Source organism: Myxocyprinus asiaticus, chromosome 11 (genome assembly GCF_019703515.2).
Source record: "Myxocyprinus asiaticus isolate MX2 ecotype Aquarium Trade chromosome 11, UBuf_Myxa_2, whole genome shotgun sequence".
Taxonomy (NCBI): domain Eukaryota; kingdom Metazoa; phylum Chordata; class Actinopteri; order Cypriniformes; family Catostomidae; genus Myxocyprinus; species Myxocyprinus asiaticus.
This window is the reverse complement of record NC_059354.1, coordinates 20,800,670-20,822,323: the sequence shown is the minus strand read 5'-3', so window position 1 is coordinate 20,822,323 and position 21,654 is coordinate 20,800,670. Positions and strand designations below refer to the sequence as shown.

General features: G+C 36.3%; 1 protein-coding gene across 1 annotated transcript; it reads left to right on the top strand.

The window, feature by feature from the left end:
* The first annotated feature begins 4,046 nt into the window (after positions 1–4,046).
* Positions 4,047–21,044, top strand: LOC127447890 (neurexophilin-2-like). Its single transcript, XM_051710062.1, has 3 exons — positions 4,047–4,345; positions 4,451–4,592; positions 16,949–21,044. Exons 2-3 carry the CDS (start codon positions 4,548–4,550, stop codon positions 17,693–17,695), a joined length of 792 nt encoding a protein of 263 aa, XP_051566022.1. The 5' UTR covers positions 4,047–4,345; positions 4,451–4,547; the 3' UTR covers positions 17,696–21,044.
* The last annotated feature ends 610 nt before the right edge of the window (positions 21,045–21,654 follow it).

Sequence of the window (21,654 nt, the reverse complement as noted above, 5' to 3'; positions counted from 1 at the left end):
TGTCAGTGGTATTATAACAAAGTGGAAGCGATTGGGAATGACAGCAACTCAGCCACGAAGTGGTAGGCCACGTAAAATGACAGAGCGGGGTCAGCGGATGCTGAGGCGCATAGTGCGCAGAGGTCGCCAACTTTCTGCAGAGTCAGTCGCTACAGACCTCCAAAGTTCATGTGGCCTTCAGATTAGCTCAAGAACAGTGCGTAGAGAGCTTCATGGAATGGGTTTCCATGGCCGAGCAGCTGCATCCAAGCCATACATCACCAAGTGCAATGTAAAGCGTCGGATGCAGTGGTGTAAAGCACGCCGCCACTGGACTCTAGAGCAGTGGAGATGCGTTCTCTGGAGTGACGAATCACGCTTCTCCATCTGGCAATCTGATGGACGAGTCTGGGTTTGGCGGTTGCCAGGAGAACGGTACTTGTCTGACTGCATTGTGCCAACTGTGAAGTTTGGTGGAGGGGGGATTATGGTGTGGGGTTGTTTTTCAGGAGCTGGGCTTGGCCCCTTAGTTCCAGTGAAAGGAACTCTGAATGCTTCAGCATACCAAGAGATTTTGGACAATTCCATGCTCCCAACTTTGTGGGAACAGTTTGGGGATGGCCCCTTCCTGTTCCAACATGACTGCGCACCAGTGCACAAAGCAAGGTCCATAAAGACATGCATGAGCGAGTTTGGTGTGGAAGAACTTGACTGGCCTGTACAGAGTCCTGACCTCAACCCGATAGAGCACCTTTGGGATGAATTAGAGCAAAGACTGCGAGCCAGACCTTCTCGTCCAACATCAGTGTCTGACCTCACAAATGCGCTTCTGGAAGAATGGTCAAAAATTCCCATAAACACACTCCTAAACCTTGTGGAAAGCCTTCCCAGAAGAGTTGAAGCTGTTATAGCTGCAAAGGGTGGGCCAACGTCATAATAAACCCTATGGATTAAGAATGGGATGTCACTTAAGTTCATATGCGTCTAAAGGCAGGTGAGCGAATACTTTTGGCAATATAGTGTATGTTTGGAGAAAAAAGGGTGCAGAATTTCATGAAAAGAACACCTCTCCAAATGTTAAGCACAGGGGTGGATCGATCATGCTTTGGGCTAGTGTTGATGCCAGTAGCACAGGGGAACATTTCACTGGTAGAGGAAATAATGGATTAAATTAAATACCAGCAAATTCTGGAAGCAAATATCACACCATCTGTAAAAAATGCTGAAGATGAAAAGAGGTTTTCTTCTAAAACAGGATAATGATCCTAAACACACCTCAAAATCCACAATGGACTACCTCAAGAGGCGCAAGCTGAAGGTTTTGCCATGGCCCTCACAGTTCCCCTACCTAAACATCATCAAAAATCTGTGGATAGACCTCAAAAGAGCAGTGCATGCAAGATGGCCCAAGAACTAGAAGACTTTTGCAAGGAAGAATGGGCGAAAATCCCCCAAACAAAAATTGAAAGACACTTAGCTGGCTACAAAAAGCTTTTACAAGCTGTGATACTTGCCAGGGGGTGTTACAAAGTACTGACCATGCAGGGTGCCCAAACTTTTGCTTCGGGCCCTTTTCCTTTTTTGTTATTTTGAAACTGTAAAAGATGAATATAAAAAAGTAAAATTGCTTAAAATATTAAAGAAATGTGTCATCTTTAACTTTAAGCCTTTTGGAAATCAGGCCATCTTTTGGTCGCTTAGCTATTCACAGCAACAGAAATTTTGATCAGGGGTGCCCAAACATTTGCATGCCACTGTATATACTAAATATTAAATGAAACAAATGACAATAAAATGCAAAGTAATCTCTTCAGTAATCAAAATACTTTTTGAATGTAACTGTATTCTAATTACTAATGATTTAAATTGTAACTGTAGTGGAATACAGTTACTTATATTTTGTATTTTAAATACGTAATCCTGTTACATGTATTTCATTATTCCCCAACCCTGTGGGTCAAAAGATGTGAAAAAGTGCTCTTTTTGCCCATAACTTTTAAACATTATGTCCTAATATCATGAGGTTGGTGTCTATGGATGGTGTCTACGGTTATGAGGATTTCAATAATACTAAATTTTCCCATATCAGCCATACTGTCCGTCCACCAAATTGGATTTTATTAAAAAGTGATTTATCTTTTAAAAGCATTGTCAGATTAAAAATAAATTTTGTATGCATCAAGGACATTATGTCCTGAAGATAACTGAGCAATTTGGAGACAGCACCATCTATAGTTCAAAATATAACCTACACTAGCGTGCTGACTCTAAACTCTGGATGTCTGTTTGCTATGGCTAAGCCATGACACTCAAGTGGCTTAGAGTGTTGAATACTTTACTATAATTACAAAGGTTATGGGTTCAATCCCTGCCTCTGCAAGTCATGTGGTAAAACTTCTATAGTTCTGGTGATTTTGTATTGTGCTTACTGGGTTGCTGGTGTTTTCCCACAATCAAATACTGAATTTGATTTCTGTTGAAAAGTTATATCGATACAAAAATGATCATTGAGACTGTTGTGCTTGGCAGTGATTAATTCTCCACTTGATATGTCCCTTTGGTTACTAACAATGTTGGGGCTCTGTGGTGCAGTGGAAAGCATACCGACTAGGAAGGCATAGGTTTGAATCTATTCTGAGGTGATTTGGAACATTGTGTGTGTTTGATCAGTGTTGTGCAGTTGGTGCTTGGCCCTGTAATTACTGCTTGCAGCTATATTTTTTATTTTATTTTGTTTACAGATACACAAAATGCTGTGTATAATTTTGTACAGCTTACAAAATGGTGCATAATATATTTAAGCATTTTGTTTCATGCAATTGTTAATTGCTGTGTGCATCATATTGCCACATGGTGCAATTGACACATTTATCCAAGAGTTGTCCTAGAGACTCACTGTTGTACTGCTCATGGTTATCCTGCATATACTGTATCTCCAGTACTGCATACACAGAGGGCACATCTCATTGCATGCTTGCAATTTTTTGCTCTGTCCACAGTTGAATATTTCTGGGTTTGGATATAGCATTCATTTATGTGCATTCTGTATGATGTTGTGGCTGTTTAGCACTACATTTTTACCTTGCAATGAACATTAATAAAGTCAGAGTCTTTACTATCTTTATCAGAAATACTATTAATTTATACAGGGATCATAAAGTAGAACATAAAGTCGACCCTTTGCTAGACTAGGCTTACTATAATCACTTGAGTCCTCAGATGGTTGGAACCTGATATTTTGAGGGTTTATTTTAGACACGTGGTGGTGCTATTGACACATTTATCTTCGCGCATTCGCGGAGTACACTGCATTGGTGTTGCACTGCTCAGTTTAATTGAATTTATACTCCAGTAATGCAAACACGTAGGACATCTCATTGCTTAATTTTGTGTGTGCAGCTGTAATTTTATGTTCTTTTTTATGTTGCTGCTGTTTTGCACTACATTTCTGATAGGCATCAATAAATAATGTGCCTCTCTCCAATGCTATTATTGTCTAATACTATAGTTCTCATATATTAGAATATATAAATAAAATGGGCACATATTAAACAAGACTAGGCTATAGGTTTACTATATTTGCATGGACTGCCTGAGCAAGGCACCACTTTGCTCGTTACTTTATCAAAAAAAAAAAAAAAAAAAAACAACAACAACAAAAAAAAAACATAAATATTTGTATTTTCTTTTCCTTTCTTTCTACCTTTCTGAATATCTTTACTTATTATCGAGTGACAAACAAATCTAACTTAACAATTAATGAATTAGTTATGTTGTCGGTATTTATTTCTTTTTTTGCTACTAAACATCTGAAGTAAAAAAAAAAAAAAAAAAAAAAGCAGACACAGGTCTACAATGGGTTAAAACTTTACGTCTAGCAAAATACTGAGTCCCTCACAGGCGCTAAATCTGAAGAGCACTTCAAAGAGGGATTCTCACATCACCACACACACACACACACACACACACACATCACTCACTCACTCTCTCTCTCTCTCGCAAATCACACTACAGACGAACAAGCTAAGATGTTAAGCTTTTTGTAAAAGATTTACTCTACCTGGGGGCTGTAGGGAACTTTAATCAGAACAAACTGCGATAAGAAGAAGACACAAGGAGGAACGAGGAGCCGCATCAATCACGCGACATGCTGCGAAGCTTCGTTTCTTCACACTGGTTGGACTCGGCGCGTTTCGTGAGGCATCTCTGAGTCACTCGGACACTACTTTCCAGTTCAACCTATTCTTAAAACTCGGCTTTCCTGTACTGAAATCAACATTTATCAATATCACTGACGCCTGTGAGACCGCCATAAAACCTGCTGGTTACCATCACTTTTCAAGTTGATCAACACCTTTTGCCAAGGGTAAGCAAAGACTTTAGTTTATCTGTTAATGATGTTATTCAACACTTCAGACAATAGTCTTTTGATAAATGCATTTATTTTCGTTTTATTTTCTAATTCGGATAGTTGAGCGCAATGGCACCTTCTTGTCCTAATCCCTATGAACTGGATATTTCCCTCTCCCACCTTAAGTAAGAGCTGAAGACAATTTTCTGAGGTCAAGATGCAAATTCTTTCAGCTGTTTTGCTTCTGTTCTGTTTGCACAAGGTGAGTCCTATCCTTCCATTTTCAGATGTATGAAAAATGTTTCCAGTTATGTGTAAACTTTTAGCAATTTGAAACAATCAAGCATGTATTGTACAGAACATCATTCTAATAGTTTAGCATTTTTAACCCCATTTTCGTTAGTTTAACTATAGTAGCTGCATCATTCTGATGGATTATTGACTATTTATGAATAGCCTTTCTTATATTTGCTTGCAACTTTTTATTTATCTTGTGCACAGTGCCATTAACTGCATTGACATTAAGGAAGACGTAGGTGTGGTAGAACAGTGTACTTTTAATAAAACACTAAAGATTATAATTACCAGGACATAGATCATAGATCTTATTTTTATTAAACTATGTAATGGAGACAAAACATTGTTGAATTGTTTACACATAAAATGCAATACATTTTCTTAACAGCAAATTAAACATCACAAACATTTACAAGTAATAGTGACAAAAAAAAACAAAAACTTCTCTCTAAAATGTTGCATTTCTCAGAACCACACTATTTAGAAAATGTATGCTGTTTTTGTTGCTAAAATAAATTTATGTCAGATATTGCAAGAAATATGCTTCATTAGATGCACAATTTGCAAGTGGGGATGGATAGCAGGAGAAACAAAAGTATAATATTGGTAAAAAGCTCTATTCAGTCTAGATTCCATGTAAATGTATTAAATCTATTTTATTTATAATGATAAAGAATTGATGGATTAATATTTTTAATGTGTAATATTTATTTAGATTTTGGCAGTTTTATTTCTTTAAGTATTAAATTGTTCTTGGATAGGTAGTCAGATACACTACAACAATTCTAAATCGCTTCTAAATCAATGTCATAGAACTACATACAAACATAATTTTGAGTAAGATTGATTAATGAAGGAGTCCAATCTTGCACACAATACATTTGTGATTTTTAAGTCCTTCAGCGTTGCACTCTTGAGAAACAGTACCTGTGGGAATAGCATTCTGTCAATGACATTCTCACCTTTGTACTATCCTCCAAAGGCATTCTCCCAATGGATTAGAGTCCCTACAGAGTCTCTCTCTCTCTCTCTCTCTCTCTCTCTCTCACACACACACACACACACACACAAGAAAACGCACACACAGTGATTCAAATACTGGAGAAGTTGCCCAGCATCTGTGCTGCTCTCTGGGGACAGATAAGAGGGTCAGAGCCTTCACACAAATAACTATTCATTCCATGACATCTGCTGCATTCCACCTCTGATAGCAGGACGGAGAACAATGTGATCAGCACTAAATCCACTGGAGAACTATCCCATGACTCCATTGTTTAAACACATTTTCTTTCATTTCTCATCTTTTTGGATAATTATTGTTCTCTGCATGGCTGAAGTCCAGTGCAGTTGGCCTTTGCTGCCAGAGAGCTGCTCTCTTTCACACCCCTTCTGTCACTCGCCATTGTGCTTTGCACTTGTTCATGCAGCAGGAGAGAATAATGGCCATCAATCTATGCTAAAGGTTTTACAGAGTGCCTCTCTATTGATTAAAAGAAGAGATGAAGAAGCAATTGACTTGACACTATACAAGAAACTCAAATAATGTCAATCAACAGACCTAAGTCAGGATTGATGCTAAAACAACACTGTGAGGGATAGATGTACAGTCCGTTCAACAGGTCTTAAGGTCCAGTGTCACGTCTGCTTTTCACTATCAATGTTTTCCAGAGTTTTTTGTCAACTGGAAATTTTCAGTGTTGCGTCAACTGAAGAGTACAGGAAAACTAATTGAACAGATTGTACTGTTCCTGCACAAGTCTGTCCCACACAGCCTCATTTTCATTTGCATAAAACTGAACATGGTGTTCACCCAAAGTTCAAGAATGCCAATGGCTATTTAAAGAGAACCTTTGCTAATTTCTGTTATTTTGAGTCCTCACAGTTATTTAATTTGAAAGTCTTCCTCAGAAGAAATCTTTACTCAGAGGGCACATTTGAATACAGACTTAAATGGTTTATGGAGAGCAAATTTAAAACCAGAATAATAATTCGCAGTGAATTCCCTATCGCGAGGTTGTCTAATGCTCCTGCTCTCTTTGTGCGCAATTAGGTTTGATTTTATTATTTATTTAATGGAGGAAAACTAGCAGTGGAGAATTTGCTAAAATTTACAGTGCTAGGATTAGGAGCCACACTTTAATCTTATGCCTCTGATAATGCCGCATGGCCTGATTGATTAGTTTTTCAGGAAGCTTATGTCAGAAAAACTAATCCGTTTTTGGATTGTGCCAGCCGTGTATTTTCCGCTCTGGAGCTGTATCATGGAGGCGAATTACAGAGCTGCTGGGCTGTGATAAGGCCCTCGTCTCTTTCACAAACCCGTCCCTCCGGACAATAAAAATGCTTTTTATATTCTTCAGAACCTGCTGCAGCCCGAGTCTTCACATCAACCCCTCTCTGGATTTGCCATATGAGGGGGGAACGTACATTGGGTGATCAGAATTGGGCTGAGGACACCAAATGAGAGGAAAAAAAGGAGTGCCAGAATGGACTCGTGAAATGTGTTTGTAGGTCCAGTAACCTAGAAATTCCTGTGAGAGAGATTGCATGAGGTTTTTCTCTGAGTGGGTCTGTAAATATGAGCTTTTTGCTCTAGACTGGCATTATCAGTGCAGGGCTTATACACCAGTGATGTGTATCTGTGCCTATATTGGGGTTATTGTTGCTTTCCAGAAGCCTGACCTCAGTAATCCCTCAAAAACAATATTGTCTGCTACAAGAGTGGACATTGGCTATAGTATGAGGCTTCTGTTTCTCATGCTTGTTAATTTTATGTGGGAAAAAAAAAAAGGTTTGGTTGGGAGTGTATATCTCACCACTCACAACATTATTATTAATATTTTTGCTTTAGTGATTAATTGATAATAGAGTTAGCATGAAGCGCAATTTTGGCCCTTGGGCCAGAAAATAATTAGTTTATTAGTTTTAATTCATTTATTTTGGAATCAGTAAAAAAAAAAAAAAAAAAAAAAAAAATGTAAATAGTAAGTAACTGCAGATTGTTACTCTGAAATAAGGTTTAATATTTTATGAGCCCAAACTCTGTTTGTTTCACACACAGACAACACACTGAGTAATTTGAGTCAAAGTTTATCTTTTTTTTAATTAAAAAATGTTTTTTGGATGTAATGCTATAGTATAAAATCAATGCTTTTTCACTGGTATGTAAGAAAATGGGCTGTAGAAACAGTCATTTCAGAATGTTTCAGGACTCAAGGATAAGTCTGTATATTTCAAGCTTAATATCATGATCGATGTGTTATGGCCTGGTGTGCATGACAGAGGCTGACATTTTTGTAGGTAATTTATGAGCTGTGGTCATGTACTTTTCAACCTGAGGTCATTTATTTATTTTACTCATTTGAGTTGTCAAAGTCTTACATTCAAGTCTACTGTGTCAGTAACAAATGTCAACTAAAACATTTATGTTGCTGCATAACATAAATATACTGTACTTAAAGGGATAGTTCACCCAAAAATTTATGTCTAGGCATTTTTAACTTACTCGCTTGTCCTTCCAAAAGGGGTAATTTTAAGAATGTTGATGCCTCTTTCTTTCTTTTTTTTTTCATAAAATGAATGTAAATGGTGACTGAGTCATTCTAGTGCCTAACATATCCTTATTGTTTTCCATGGAAGAAAGTCAGTGAGTAAATGATGACAGAAAACTTAAAAAAAAACTTACATTTGTGGGTGAATTAACACTTTAATTCAGTTTTAGTAATAGTTTTGAGATTTAATCATTGATCATTGAATCATTGTTTAATTCAGTTCAATTCAATCAAGTAGTTTTCACAATTCATATGGTTCCAAAGCAGCTTTAAGAATAAGTGCTTTACAAAATACCCAGTATGCAACTAAAAAAAAACAACAGAAGATTAAATTGTACAAATGTCATAATCGTCATCATAATATTTTCCTCACCTATCCCTCAGTTCTTAATTAATCCCTTTCTCTCTCATTATGTCACTCTGGTGTAGTGTTGTCTGTCCTTCTTCTCTGAAGAACCGATCATCTCTACGAGAAACCAGCAAAGTATTTTTATTTTATTTTTTTGCTGCTGCTTCATTGTCTTCAAAAGATACTGATAAGTCTAAAAACAGATAGAACTCATTCCAAATCAAAGTGCAGGGACATCTGTACTGTCAGTTCTAACACTGCCCTGCAGAGGTAAGTCTGGCTACATTTGGCCTTACAAGCGTGGTTTTCACTATTTATGTTTGTATGATCTTCATCCAAAGCAAGGAGTGAAATTAAGCACGTGTACAAAGCACCCTTTCAAACAGAACATCAGAAGTGTTCTCAATCAGAAAGTCTAAAGTGTCACACCTTTTTTTTCTTTTCTAGAGAGTTTTTTTTTTTTTCATGCATGTAGATATTTTCTCTCCTGTGTTGTTTTTGCATGCTTCTTGTGATCATCGCTGTTATTCTTGCTGAGGAAATGTCAAACAAATTTGGAGGAACAAAGATCAGATGGGTATAATGGGATTGTGGAGGTGTTGATGGGATGATAGCTCCACCAGCAGAGTGTGGAACAAAGAACCATACTGACAGGTATTAAAGGAGAAAAGAATCCCTCCTCACCTAAAGGTCCTCCTTGGCCTTATTAACAGATTATGATGTGTAATGAAATACAAAAACACCTTGTCTAACTTCCTTTATGTTGGCCTTTGATGCTTTTTCACATATTGTTTCGCAAGCTGCTTCACAACAGCCTGATCCTACAAATCTGAAAAAAGTATATTTGGTCAGTACTGTAGTTTATAATTTAGAAGGCATTTTAATACTTGAGACATACTTAAAATGTATGAATGCTATTGCATTAGAACAAAAAATATCAAAGCAAATGGCAATAATTTTAAAGAATGATATAACAACCTTTCAATCACAAAAAAAGACGTTTGTTAGGTTTTAAGTGATAAAACATTACAGTAGATATAGTGTTCAAAATAAAGACAAAAAGTGGTTTGGACACATTCTGATTTTCAAACATTAGTTAAAACATGCCAAAAGTCACACCTTGAGGGAAACTGACTTACATCCACTAAAAAGCACCTTGAGTGTAATTGGTTAAAAATAATTGTAAAAATAGTTCCAAAAAGGTCTATTGTACTCTGTTTGTAAAAGCTAATCAGTTTGTGATATCTAGTGAAATTGACTAAGATAATTTAAGCTTAAAAATATATATTTGTTTTGGCCACTATACTGTATCTAGACTTTTTGACACTTATATAAATAAGTATTTAAAATATAGATATACAGTTCAAAATGTAGACAACAGGTATTTGGACTTTGGTTTTTAAACGTTATTTGAGGGGAACCGAATTCATACATCCACTAAAAAGGACTGTGTTGTACAAACAGGCACAGACAGAATCTGCGTCCCCAGAACTCTGCAGAAACTTGACTATGTTTTAATTCCTTCCAAATAATTCTGCAGATTTTCCCACAAAATCAGCATAGAAAATGTGAAAAAGTCTGCAGGCTGGCAGATTCCATCTGAGCCAAGTAATCACAAAAATGCCATAGAAAAGTGTTCGTATAGGCCACTTGGTTTGATACTTCGTTATCTGATGCAATGAAATCCATACATTTTATATCAATGTCCAAATACTTTTTCAAATACTATTTAAACATTTTTGAGAATTAAAATAAAAAAAAAAAAATTGAGCATGCATTTCATTTGCCTTACATCACTTTAATTGCTAATCACTGAAAGAGACTGTACCTCCAAGACAGTGAGCAGCTATTGGCTACAATTCTGACCAGATGATTTGAGGGGCTGGTGACTGAGGCAGCCATGCATGAGTGTTTGGTGCTGTAAGGGTCAGGTGTTAATGACAGGGGGGATTATATGGCATTAGACATGCAAAACAGCATATAGTGCAGAGATCAGTACTGACAGAGGGTGAAGATTTCTCCCTGTAATCCTCTCAGCTGAACACCTGTCATTTGTTAGCAGGCCAGCCCTTGATTAAGAGTGATGACTTTCGGGTGTGAGGCTGTTTCAACCATCAGGGTAGCAATCTATTCTGCAGCCGTGTGTAGACTCAGGCCCCACCTGCCTCCTCTAGGCCTTTGGGGCCTTTCTCTTGAAACTGCTCTTTGTGTGAATCATTACAAATGAAATGCCCTGTAACACCACAGAGGAGAAACAGTGGGGGTACTGTATAAAAAGACACAGAGAGAAAGTGGGGAAGACAGACTCTTTGTGGTAGGGTTCACAAAGCAGACTTTTGAGAGGGATGGTGGACTAGACTGGTCTATTGAAGAGGCTGCTGCTGCTTCTCTCACTTAAAAATCATGCCATGCTCTGTACTGTTTAACAAGCAATTGCAGTCATGTTGAATTAAGGGTGACTTGGCTGGAATAATAATAATAATAATAAAAAAAACACTCTTACTGTATATGTGCATAGTACAATAGATTTAAAATTCCTGACAGACAGTGGGTGTGGTGTCAGACCTTTGAGAGGTGTTTATTTTAAATTAACATAAACATATATATATATATATATATATATATATATATATACTGTACAGTATATTAAAAAAATTAAGCATCCAAGAGGAATCTAAAACATTATTACATATACTGAATGTAGACAAATGCAATTAGTTTATGTTTATATTTACACTTGGGTGCAATTTTCTGCTGTAAATAGCATCTACCTTATAATTTTGGCCTGAACAATTGTGTTGTTTGTTTATAAAAGAGATGCTGGATGCTGGTGCGCAGCACAGATCTGATCATTATTTTTATTTAATTTTCTGTTATGTCAGGAACGATATTTGAACAATGTAGTGAAACATATTTACTTGGTAAAATAAAGTTTTAAAGGGACTTTTTGTCCTTAATATTTGTAACATGTAATAAGTATATCCATAATTAATTTGTACTGGCTGAAAAACGTTGTAATAAGTACAAGTTTTGCTGTATTTTGTTTGAGAAGAAAGTCAGAGAGTACTAGGTTTAGGTGATCTGAGAAGCTCGTCCCTCTTGAAGCTATGGCAAATGCACATAGTGGGAAATGCACATACTCTTGACACATTAGAAGGCATTCAGGTTTAAGTCTGTGTCATGTCCCAATCCCGTTCCCACATCTCTTACTTTAGACATTCCCCTTGTCTTGCGCATTAAAGGCAAAAGCCACAACAACAACAAAAATAAATAATAATAATAAAAAAGAAAAGAAAAAGAATGTAGAATTGAAAATGGTAGTAAATTCTTCAAAATTAGCTACTAATTACAACTGCACTTCCATGTTGAGCAAACAATATCTGGGGCTGAAAAAAGAGAGACAGAACAAGAAAGAAATGGAAAGAAAATGACAAGAAGGTGCAAACAGATTCACACCCTGGGGCTGGAGAGCCATCACAGCCATCAGAGGTGTGGTACTGCCAGATGAAGCAAACGCATTTTAACAGCATCCTCATCCATGATCCGCCACTGAGATGTCCCTGACTTCTTAATAACTTTCTTGAGGGCTAGTTCTGGTCACCACAGCAATTACCTTTATGTCAAGCCATAAAAGATATGTCCACCCCAGGGACTGGCAGACAGCTTGCTCCATAATGCTCATTACAGATGAACGTCAAGACTGATTCAACTCTCACTTTGTGGATGTCATATTATGATGCTGTCAGTTCGAAAATGGGCTAGCTTTTGTTATCGGTGACTGACATTTTGTACAATACATTATAAATTATAAATATAAAAAATGCCAAGAGATATTTATCAGAGATTTATACAAGTTGGTTAGACCTTAAATATTTTTTTGTTTTGTTTTGTTTTATTCAGGTCTAACTGTTACATTGAATATTATGAGGGAACTCGGCGCAGTACCAATATGTTTTATTGTACAAAAGTAACAGTAAAACACATCATGGGAAAAATTATGTATTATTTAAAATATAGGTTCTGCCTTTCATTTTTGCTGACTTTAATTTTAAAAAGCATTGTACAACAGCATTGTTTAATAAAATGAATACAGTGATGAGAATCATCATTGAAAATAATGGGAAAAGTAAAACATCTGAACACGTTAGGGCAATGAGAACCGGGGGAAAAGATGTATTTAAATTTCCCGAAAATAATCTCACAATGCAAAAAAAAATCTTAATGGTTTTAAATATAGGCTTCATTTTCATTATGCAAAATAAAATTGTATACTTTTTTTTTATTATTATTGATTTAGGGTTAAATATGATCAGGACATTTTCTTGACAGGTTTCGTAAAAATCACTTGTAGATACACAGTTCAAAGGGAAGACAAAAATTTATTTTGACACGTTGTGGTTATGAAATGTTAGTGCAGCATGTCTATAGTTAATGTGATGAATTTGTGGCTATTCTGCTAGGACACATGTGTGATTCAGGGTGAAATTGTTTTCATACATCCAGTAAAAATAACTTTGGGACCATAGTTAAAAGTAACTGCAGATTTATTTAAGTTTGGCTCATTTGTTTGCATATGCAACTTGGGTTGAGATTTTGCTATCTAATACATGACTTTATAAATTCTGCTTTGGAATGAAGAAAATGAAAAGCTGTACATTCGTCTATTACTCTGCCTCCAGGATAGTACTTTAGTTAAAGTCTTAATTAATGTCCTTAGAATTCCCCCTAGCAAACACTGCATGATTTACCTATGCCAAAGTCAAAGCTTCAGTCCTCCCCTTGAGTTAGACATCAAACATATCACCAAATATGTGTAGAATTACTGCTACTCTATTTGTAAGAAACTGAGAGAGGGAGTGAGGGATAGAGGGAAAGGATTGGGACTGATTGTCAGCAGAACCTTTTGTTTTTTCTCTCCAGGCAGTAAAGCATTTTATTTTGCATGTGATCCCTCCACTTGTCACAGCAATTTCCCCAGTTATTCATCATCCCTTAACTGCTTCAACATTAGCATTATCATCTCCTTCCTGCTTTACCTGAAGTTGTCTCTCGCCACATTTTTTCTAAATGTGAGCAGTATTCATCTTCTCGTCAAGTCATTGAAAGTCTGCCAAACGAAACATGAAGCGACAACCAAGAGCTAGACCGAGATACTGTATGTGCACTCTGTTGTACCAAACATTGTACAGACCAGTAGGAATCGAAAGTGAATAAATGTATTTCAAGGCTGTCAAATATCTCTATTTCTCTTCTCACAAAATCTTTTTTTCCGCATTGCCACAGAGTTTTATCTACTCTCTCTGGCAATGGTTTATTCAGTGGATTCTCAGAGGCAAACACACCCTCGTAACGATACGTTCATATAGGCACTTTTTTGCCTGCATCACCAATACGTCACACATGGTTTGTATTTTTCTGGTGCCGTATTCAAGTCTTTTTGGAGAATTCCATTACCCAAGGATACATTTTAAAATGAAATGAACTGAAAGTTCTATCAACATTTACTCGTTGCTTTATTATTAAATTTTTTTCATGTTTGCCAAAGGGAGTTTACAGAACGTTCGAGCTGCGGCTAAAAAATAAGAAAAGCATCATAATGATCATAAAATAATCCTATATTTGTGCGCTGTATTCGGGGTCATCCGAGGCTGTGTGATAGTTTTGCTTGAGAAACAGATCTAAAGTTTCAATCTTCCTGGAATGAATCATTGTGACTACTTTTATATTGTTGAGAATTGGTTAGGTTTAGGCATAGGGATGGGGCTAGGTGCTCAAAAATATCTATTTAATATTGTAATGTAACTTAAATATTGTGACTGTAAATGTATCTGCTTGCTACATGTTATAAGTTGTTGAAAAGTGGTTCAGTTTAGGATTTGGGTTAGAGCAGTAGTTCTCAACCTTTTTGACTCCAAGCCCCCCTATTGTCGGAGAAAATATTCAAAGGCCCCCTATGTATGCTAGTAGATATTTATCTATCTATTATAAGATATTTCCTCTGATACTTAATATAATGATGACAAAGCTTGTTTTTTTTAATGTAAGAAACTACTAGCATCAATAGATTAAAACAATGAATCATGATAAATTCTGTAATTACAGAAATGTCTAGAACTGTCTTCATAAAAAGCAAGCTGTTCAAGGGAGTTAATACATTTATTATCATTTTTAGTAAGTTGAATTAAAATAATTAAATACAAATGATAATAATCTACCTTATTTTAAATTATTTTAAGAGATCTTGAGGCCCCCTAGTGGGTCTCGACCTCCTGGTTGAGAACCATTGGGTTAGAGGACCTAAAATATCGACATGTATAATGTAACTAAACTAATATATTTCTAATAAAACAAATTATGGTGAAACATGCAATAATATCCGAAGATTGCTGAGTCTGGGGTGAAATCATCCGAACTGAGGAGAGACCATTCTGTCCATGACGGTTTCCTGATGCAGGCAAAAACTCACTATGGTGAAGCCTCGCTTATGTGATTGCCCTGTCAGAGGTAGTTACTGACCAATATAATGATATATTGGCAATTGTGAGATTTTCCTCTTTAGCCGATGACCATGACTGCCTTGCCAGTCAACAAAAGTGTTTGCTCATCCTGTCAGTTTAAAAATCTACCAGCTGCCAATGTCAATGGATAATAATGCACAGTTTCTGTTATTAATAATAAGTACATTTTGTTTAACAGTGTTTAATTACAGTGTATATGTGTACAGTGCTACAATTAAACAATAGCTTATATAACATGTATATCGGACACCGGCCACCCCACTCTCTTTTTATCAGTACCGACATTGGCCATTGAAAAACCCATATCAGTCAGCCACTACTCAGATGCTGGACAATGGCATCTGCTGCTTTCATTGCAACCCATACTTCTTATAAACATTTACAATGCATACTCTCTCTCTCTCTCTCTCTCTCTCTCTCTCTCTCTGTTTTTACATGAAGGTATTGTCTTAATTAAACTTTGTGAAGAATGATAGATGAACAGCTCCCTCAATCCATGGGAGACACATTGATTTCACATTATGCAAGGAACTTTCAAGTAACTGGGCTATTATTGGCTGTTTGCATCATTTATAATGGTGCATGATGTTGTTGAGGTGTTACACCATGTGACAACATTTTACACCCATTTAAAGGCTTGCACAGAAAATCATAAATGTTTACATGATTTGATATATAAAAGATATTAGATAAAGCACAGGTGCTAAAATACTGATGCACCATGTCTTAATAAGCTGTAGACTCTATTAGAGGAAATTGTCTTCATGATTGTAGTTCTTTGCTGACAGAGTTCTTATATGCTGCTGTTAAGCTTACAGCAAAATTAGTAATTATAGAGAAAATACAGGGTTGCTCATCTGTGTGATTTCAAACAGCCCTACTTTCACATCTGCTTCAGCAAATGATCCTCTCAGCAGTGCCTCAGGATGGCAGCCTGCGCTAATTACCAGCAAAACTAGTTTGCCTTATTTCTACAAATTATTAAGACTTTATCTTAAGTGGACCAGAACACAATCCTGGAGCAAAAAGGTTATTTGGCACATGGGATCAGCAATGCAGTGTATTGCAGGAATAATTGTGTTTTTTAAAAAAACCTTAGCAGATCCATTTAATATTTTTAAGATCTAAAAGGTACATTATATTATATGACTTTAATACCAAGAGAACTGTAATTCATGATGGTCAATAACAATATGTTACTAATTCGATATTAGAATTTTGAATGACTTCATTGTATGATGTGAATAGATTTGCTCTCAAGAGCGATTGTAGTAGTACTGTAAAAAAAATTGTCCAATTGCTCAGATTAACACCATTCTTTTTTATTCTAACCTCAATTTGAAGAAAAAGGAAAATATCTTAACCTAATATGATTATCCAGTGTAAACTTTTGTTGCTCAGAAGTAGCTCTTTCACAGCTCAAGAGACTTCCTTGGGTTTTTATTTATGTTTTAAGTATCAACTTTGTCTTAGCTGCTGCTTCTACTGTATGATTCCTTAGGAGTAATAAAAATAGACACAAATGAAACAAAAAAATTACACATTACGAAGAGTAGAGAGCTATACAATCAATGTGGATAGCATAGTTTTGATAATTTGATTATAAATGTTCATTTCATTTTGACATCTCTGACTTTTGACTGCAGACTTTGGTATCTTGGCAAGTCTCAGCACAGTTTGTGACATTGTTGAGATATCTTTTGAAACACTAGAGGAATGTTAGATTGGGGTCTTTTTCTCAAGAGAAAAATGTGAGAAGCAGGAGACTTTCAATGTACTCTGCATTTAATCTCATTGCTGTTTGGGAGAAATATCTCTTGAGATATCATTTGAGATTCTTCTTTCCTCTGAGTACAAAAATTCTCATGTTTGTGTGTTTGTATTTCCTCTGTTCTGTTGGAAGGTCATATGCAGAAGAGTACATATTCCAGAGGTGGGGCTTGTAGACTGGGGGGAGGCTGATAATGAGGAGAACCTCCCCCCCAAAGGTGCCAGCCCTCGTGTCCTCAACCCCCTGCGCCTCTTCGCCCGGGGATCTCCTGGGTTCAAGAGCAACATGAGGGAGATAACATATTTGGAAAACCTAGAGGACTCCTGGGACTGGTTATCTAACCAGACAGATGTGAGAGAGACGCAGAGCAGGACTAAACGCAGACCTATTGTGAAAACAGGCAAGTTTAAAAAAATGTTTGGCTGGGGCGACTTCAACTCCAACATCAAGACTGTGAAATTGAATCTGCTCATTACAGGGAAAATAGTGGACCATGGAAATGGCACGTTCAGTGTTTACTTCCGACACAATTCCACAGGCCTGGGAAACGTGTCTGTCAGTCTAGTGCCACCCTCTAAGGTGGTAGAGTTCGAGATGGCTCAGCAGTCCACTCTGGAGACCAAAGACTCTAAATCTTTCAACTGCCGTATCGAGTACCAGAAAACGGACCGCAGCAAAAAGACTTCACATTGCAGCTTTGGCCCGTCCAATGTGTGTTACCAAGAGTCGACCCAGAGTCACGTCTCCTGGCTCTGCTCGAAGCCCTTCAAAGTCATATGCATCTACATAGCCTTCTACAGTGTTGACTATAAACTGGTGCAGAAAATCTGCCCAGATTACAATTATCACAGTGACACACCGTACGCTTCCACGGGTTAAAGTCCAGTCAAGTCAGGTTTGAATCCTCGACATTGATATTCAAGAGAATTTAAACATGGTCAACCACAATGGTACCTTGCAGCATTGAACCTTATTTTCACCATGTGTTCCATCTGATTTTGAAGCAATTAGAATAAATCCAGATGTTTTGCATTAGGCTAAACTACAGGCATGTGCTTCAACTTCTGTCTTTCTTGAAACAGCAGTCACAACATTTTAATGGCAAACTATTTTAATTCTTTTGGTTTTGGTTTAACCTATCTGTTACCGTTAAAAATACAGTGTGGCTGTTACATGCTTCTATGTAAATCACCACTGAAGAGTCACAATTTGAACATTTCCTCCCCAACAATTGATCTTGAATCAGAAACCAACCTATTACTGTAACATATACAAAATTTGTTATTTAGGATTTCATGAAGTTTCAGGCTAAAAAACAGGAAGGTTTGAAGGTGCATTCAGAATTTGTTTTCTTTTTACTAAGTACTAAACTTCTAAACAGAAGCAAATAGTAATAGTAGAATAGTACATGTACATTTACGCTTATATTTATTCATTTAGCTTTTATCCAGAATGACTTACAAATAGGAACATAAGCAAATTGTCATACAAAAGTCAACAATATCTGCAGGATCACATTGCCAAGTTCCAAGAGTACCTAGAGCAGTATAGAAGCTATCGCAAAAGAAAGAGACAGACAAGGAATTTTATTATTATTATTATTATTATTATTATTATTATTAAATAATTACATAGTAAGTGCCATTAGTGTAGACTAGTTAAGTGCTCATGGAAGAGATGTGTTTTCAGTATTTTTGAAGAATAGATTTAAAATGATGTCCACTCACATGAGATGAAGACTCTAGTCATATCAGTTTTAGAGAAAAAGTTGCTTTATTCAACAAATGGTGCTGGTCACACATTCATAAGCACCGCCATGTTAAGATCACATGACAAGCCGAGTATTACCTAGATAATTATTATCTCGATAATCCCGTTATTGGATGCTTTCACTCACGGAATAAATTAATCATGGTTGACTGAGCGCATTTTTTTTTTCTGTTTTAGCACGATGCGGCATCTACACCACCATGTGTCAGCCTATTGTAAACTTGAATTTTATTGTGCATCTTTAAACACAACACATCCCACGGTCCCTGTTTATAAATTTTTTCAGTTGGCGCTGAGATTGGACTGTGGAGAGTTTTTCAAAAATGCTATGTCAAACAAATAAATCACACACCTATAGAGGATTGAATATACTGTACGTGAAACACCTGTTTTCATAGCGAGGTTTATGTGTAGGTAAGTTTGTGTGTTTTATTGGCCTCTCGTTTAGCACAAAATTGTGAAAACTATTTTCATGTGGAGAGCTTATGAAGTTGTCAGGATTAGTGCAATCGGGTTAAATCATTCAGCAAAGACATCTCGTACAAATTACTTTTAGTCATTTCGCATTTCACAAAAGCTCTATGTATAAATTGAGATTTGTGTATAATTTCAAAGAGTCATTTGTGATGTCTCAGGAGAGCACAATTAATTGGACAGGTGGATTTAGTGAAACTGGCAGCCGGTTAACAACCCTTTGTCATGGTCCTGCCACAGAGATCCACATTTTCAGGCTCTAATTAACATTAATTATAGTGGGAAATTGCACTTACAAACCATGACAGAGGGACTGAAGCCAAAAAACTGAAATTTAGTCATGTCGCAAACCTCTATTCATGCCAGTGACTTTGGGCTGTAATCAAACTCTTTCCTGTCCTTTTAAGAGATACTGTATTTGTCCTATATTCGAGAAGAGAAAATGTATCTGAATAAAAACATTTTTTTTTTTTTTGCTCTGTTGCACGGTTGCCAATTTATGCCAAGCACATGAGGTGGAAATATTGAGGGTAATTTAATAGGTTATTTGAGTCTACCTTGTACTGATTCTTTTTTTCATTTAAAAGACTATGTAGAGATCAATTGAAGAAATGCTTTGTGTAATTTTTGTTTATATTCTAGTCTAAATGTCAGTGTGACAATGAACCACTCAAAATGCCATAGTCTTATAACCAGAACTGGAATTCTCAGGTTCCATATGCATATGCCAAATAGTTAATGGCAATTCATTTAATTCTTCCTTCATCACGGGCTAGTGGTCTGGATCACAGTTATGCTCGAAGTGAAGAATGAGATGGATAATTAATTGTACTGATATGACTCTGCGCCGTTGTCTTGCCTCACGTACATTAACACCAAGACCATGTTGATATAAAGATAGCTGTTTATAATTGTATTTAGTTTATAACTGTGTGCAATTTGGCGAATAGTGTATAAATATGACAATATAAAGGTGTGTGTATTTTGCCTTTGAAGGATAAATTTGTTTATTTTATCTCTTAATACAGTAAGAAATCTTTTCCTACTTTATGTGTTGGACTGGTATCTGAAATGGATGTAGATTTTAGTCATCTTGCTTGTCACAGCTTTATTTTTCCGAACTGCAAATTGTATGCTTTATGTTTGTCCTCGATATTTCTGTAAAATACAAGAAAAGAAAAAAGCATGAGGAAAATACCTGAGCTGTCAGCCTTTATTTTAAGTTTTAACCCTCTATGGTGCACATGCTCTAACAATGAAATACTTCCCCATTCCATCCATCCATCTATCTATCATCCATCCATCCGTCCATCCAAATGGGAGCATTTCTTTTTTCTTTGATCATTTTACATTGTGGTACAGAATTGCCATTTGTCAAGTATGGCAATTCAACACCATAACTTAATATGCTAAAAAAAAAAAAAAAATCGCGGGGATTCCAAGTAGGTTTAAATCATCAAATAGCCTGTAAAATTTTTCACTTCTCTCAAATTTCATGACTATACTTTTATACTCTTGCATCTCCTACGAACTCAAAATGAGTGAATTGTTTTTATTTATCATTAAATATTGTTCTAAAGCTCCCAGCTCATACTCTCACAATAGAGCAATTTTTGAATCACTTTAGCACGTCTTTCCTGAGTATGACCCCTGGTCTTCGAGAGCAAATCAAATGCCATGTGGCCCAAATATTATTTGTTACTCTAAAGTCTACCCTTTAAATTCTAACACTGCAATATATACAATGAATATGGTAACACTGTAGAGGGTTCATTTATTGCTTTTATTCAATATGACTGTCGCAAAGTTAACCATGAAGAAAACTCAGACAGTATGTGAGATCAGAAGTGAAACGTGCATATCATCCATCATTTTGGCCACATAAAACCGTGATTCTTCAATCAGTAAAAGGATAATTTGCAAAATCATATTTGAGTACTGTAATGTATGCTTCATTTTATCAAGCTCTAATACATGATCATAACTCAATAAAACATTAATGATGTATAGAATTGTTTTATTTTAGAATATATGCACATTCTAAAGATGAAATCTTCTAAATTCCACTTCCTTCTTAACCTTTTTTCTTTCATAAAAGGTGGATTTTCATGTTTTTTAATGTATTTCTTTGAACATAAATGCCCTCCTACTTTCGAAAACAACAAAAGACAAAACTGAATTATCCCATGATAGAACAACTATATGAAGCTTCAATGCCTCATTAGCTCAGTGGGACACTTAAAAATCATCTTGCAGACAGACAGGTTTTCTAATAGTGAGATGTTATCACAGAGTTCCCTAGGTGCCGTGGAAAATGGTCGGCATGAAGCGGCATGTTGGCGCGGAAAAGATCTGTGTTTGATAGCTCAGATTACGGACTGCATGCTGTACACTTTAATTAGCCCTGATTTCCCCATCATGGAGGGTTGCAAAACTGCTGCAGAGACCAAAATAGTCATGGCAGCACAGCTTACACTATCAGTTATTATCTGCAGTTTCAGAGACAGGAACAACTGTAGTAATACTGTGGCATATTTAATAAAATACAAAAAAATTACTACATAAAGCAAAATGTAATCTGAAAATCAGCTCAA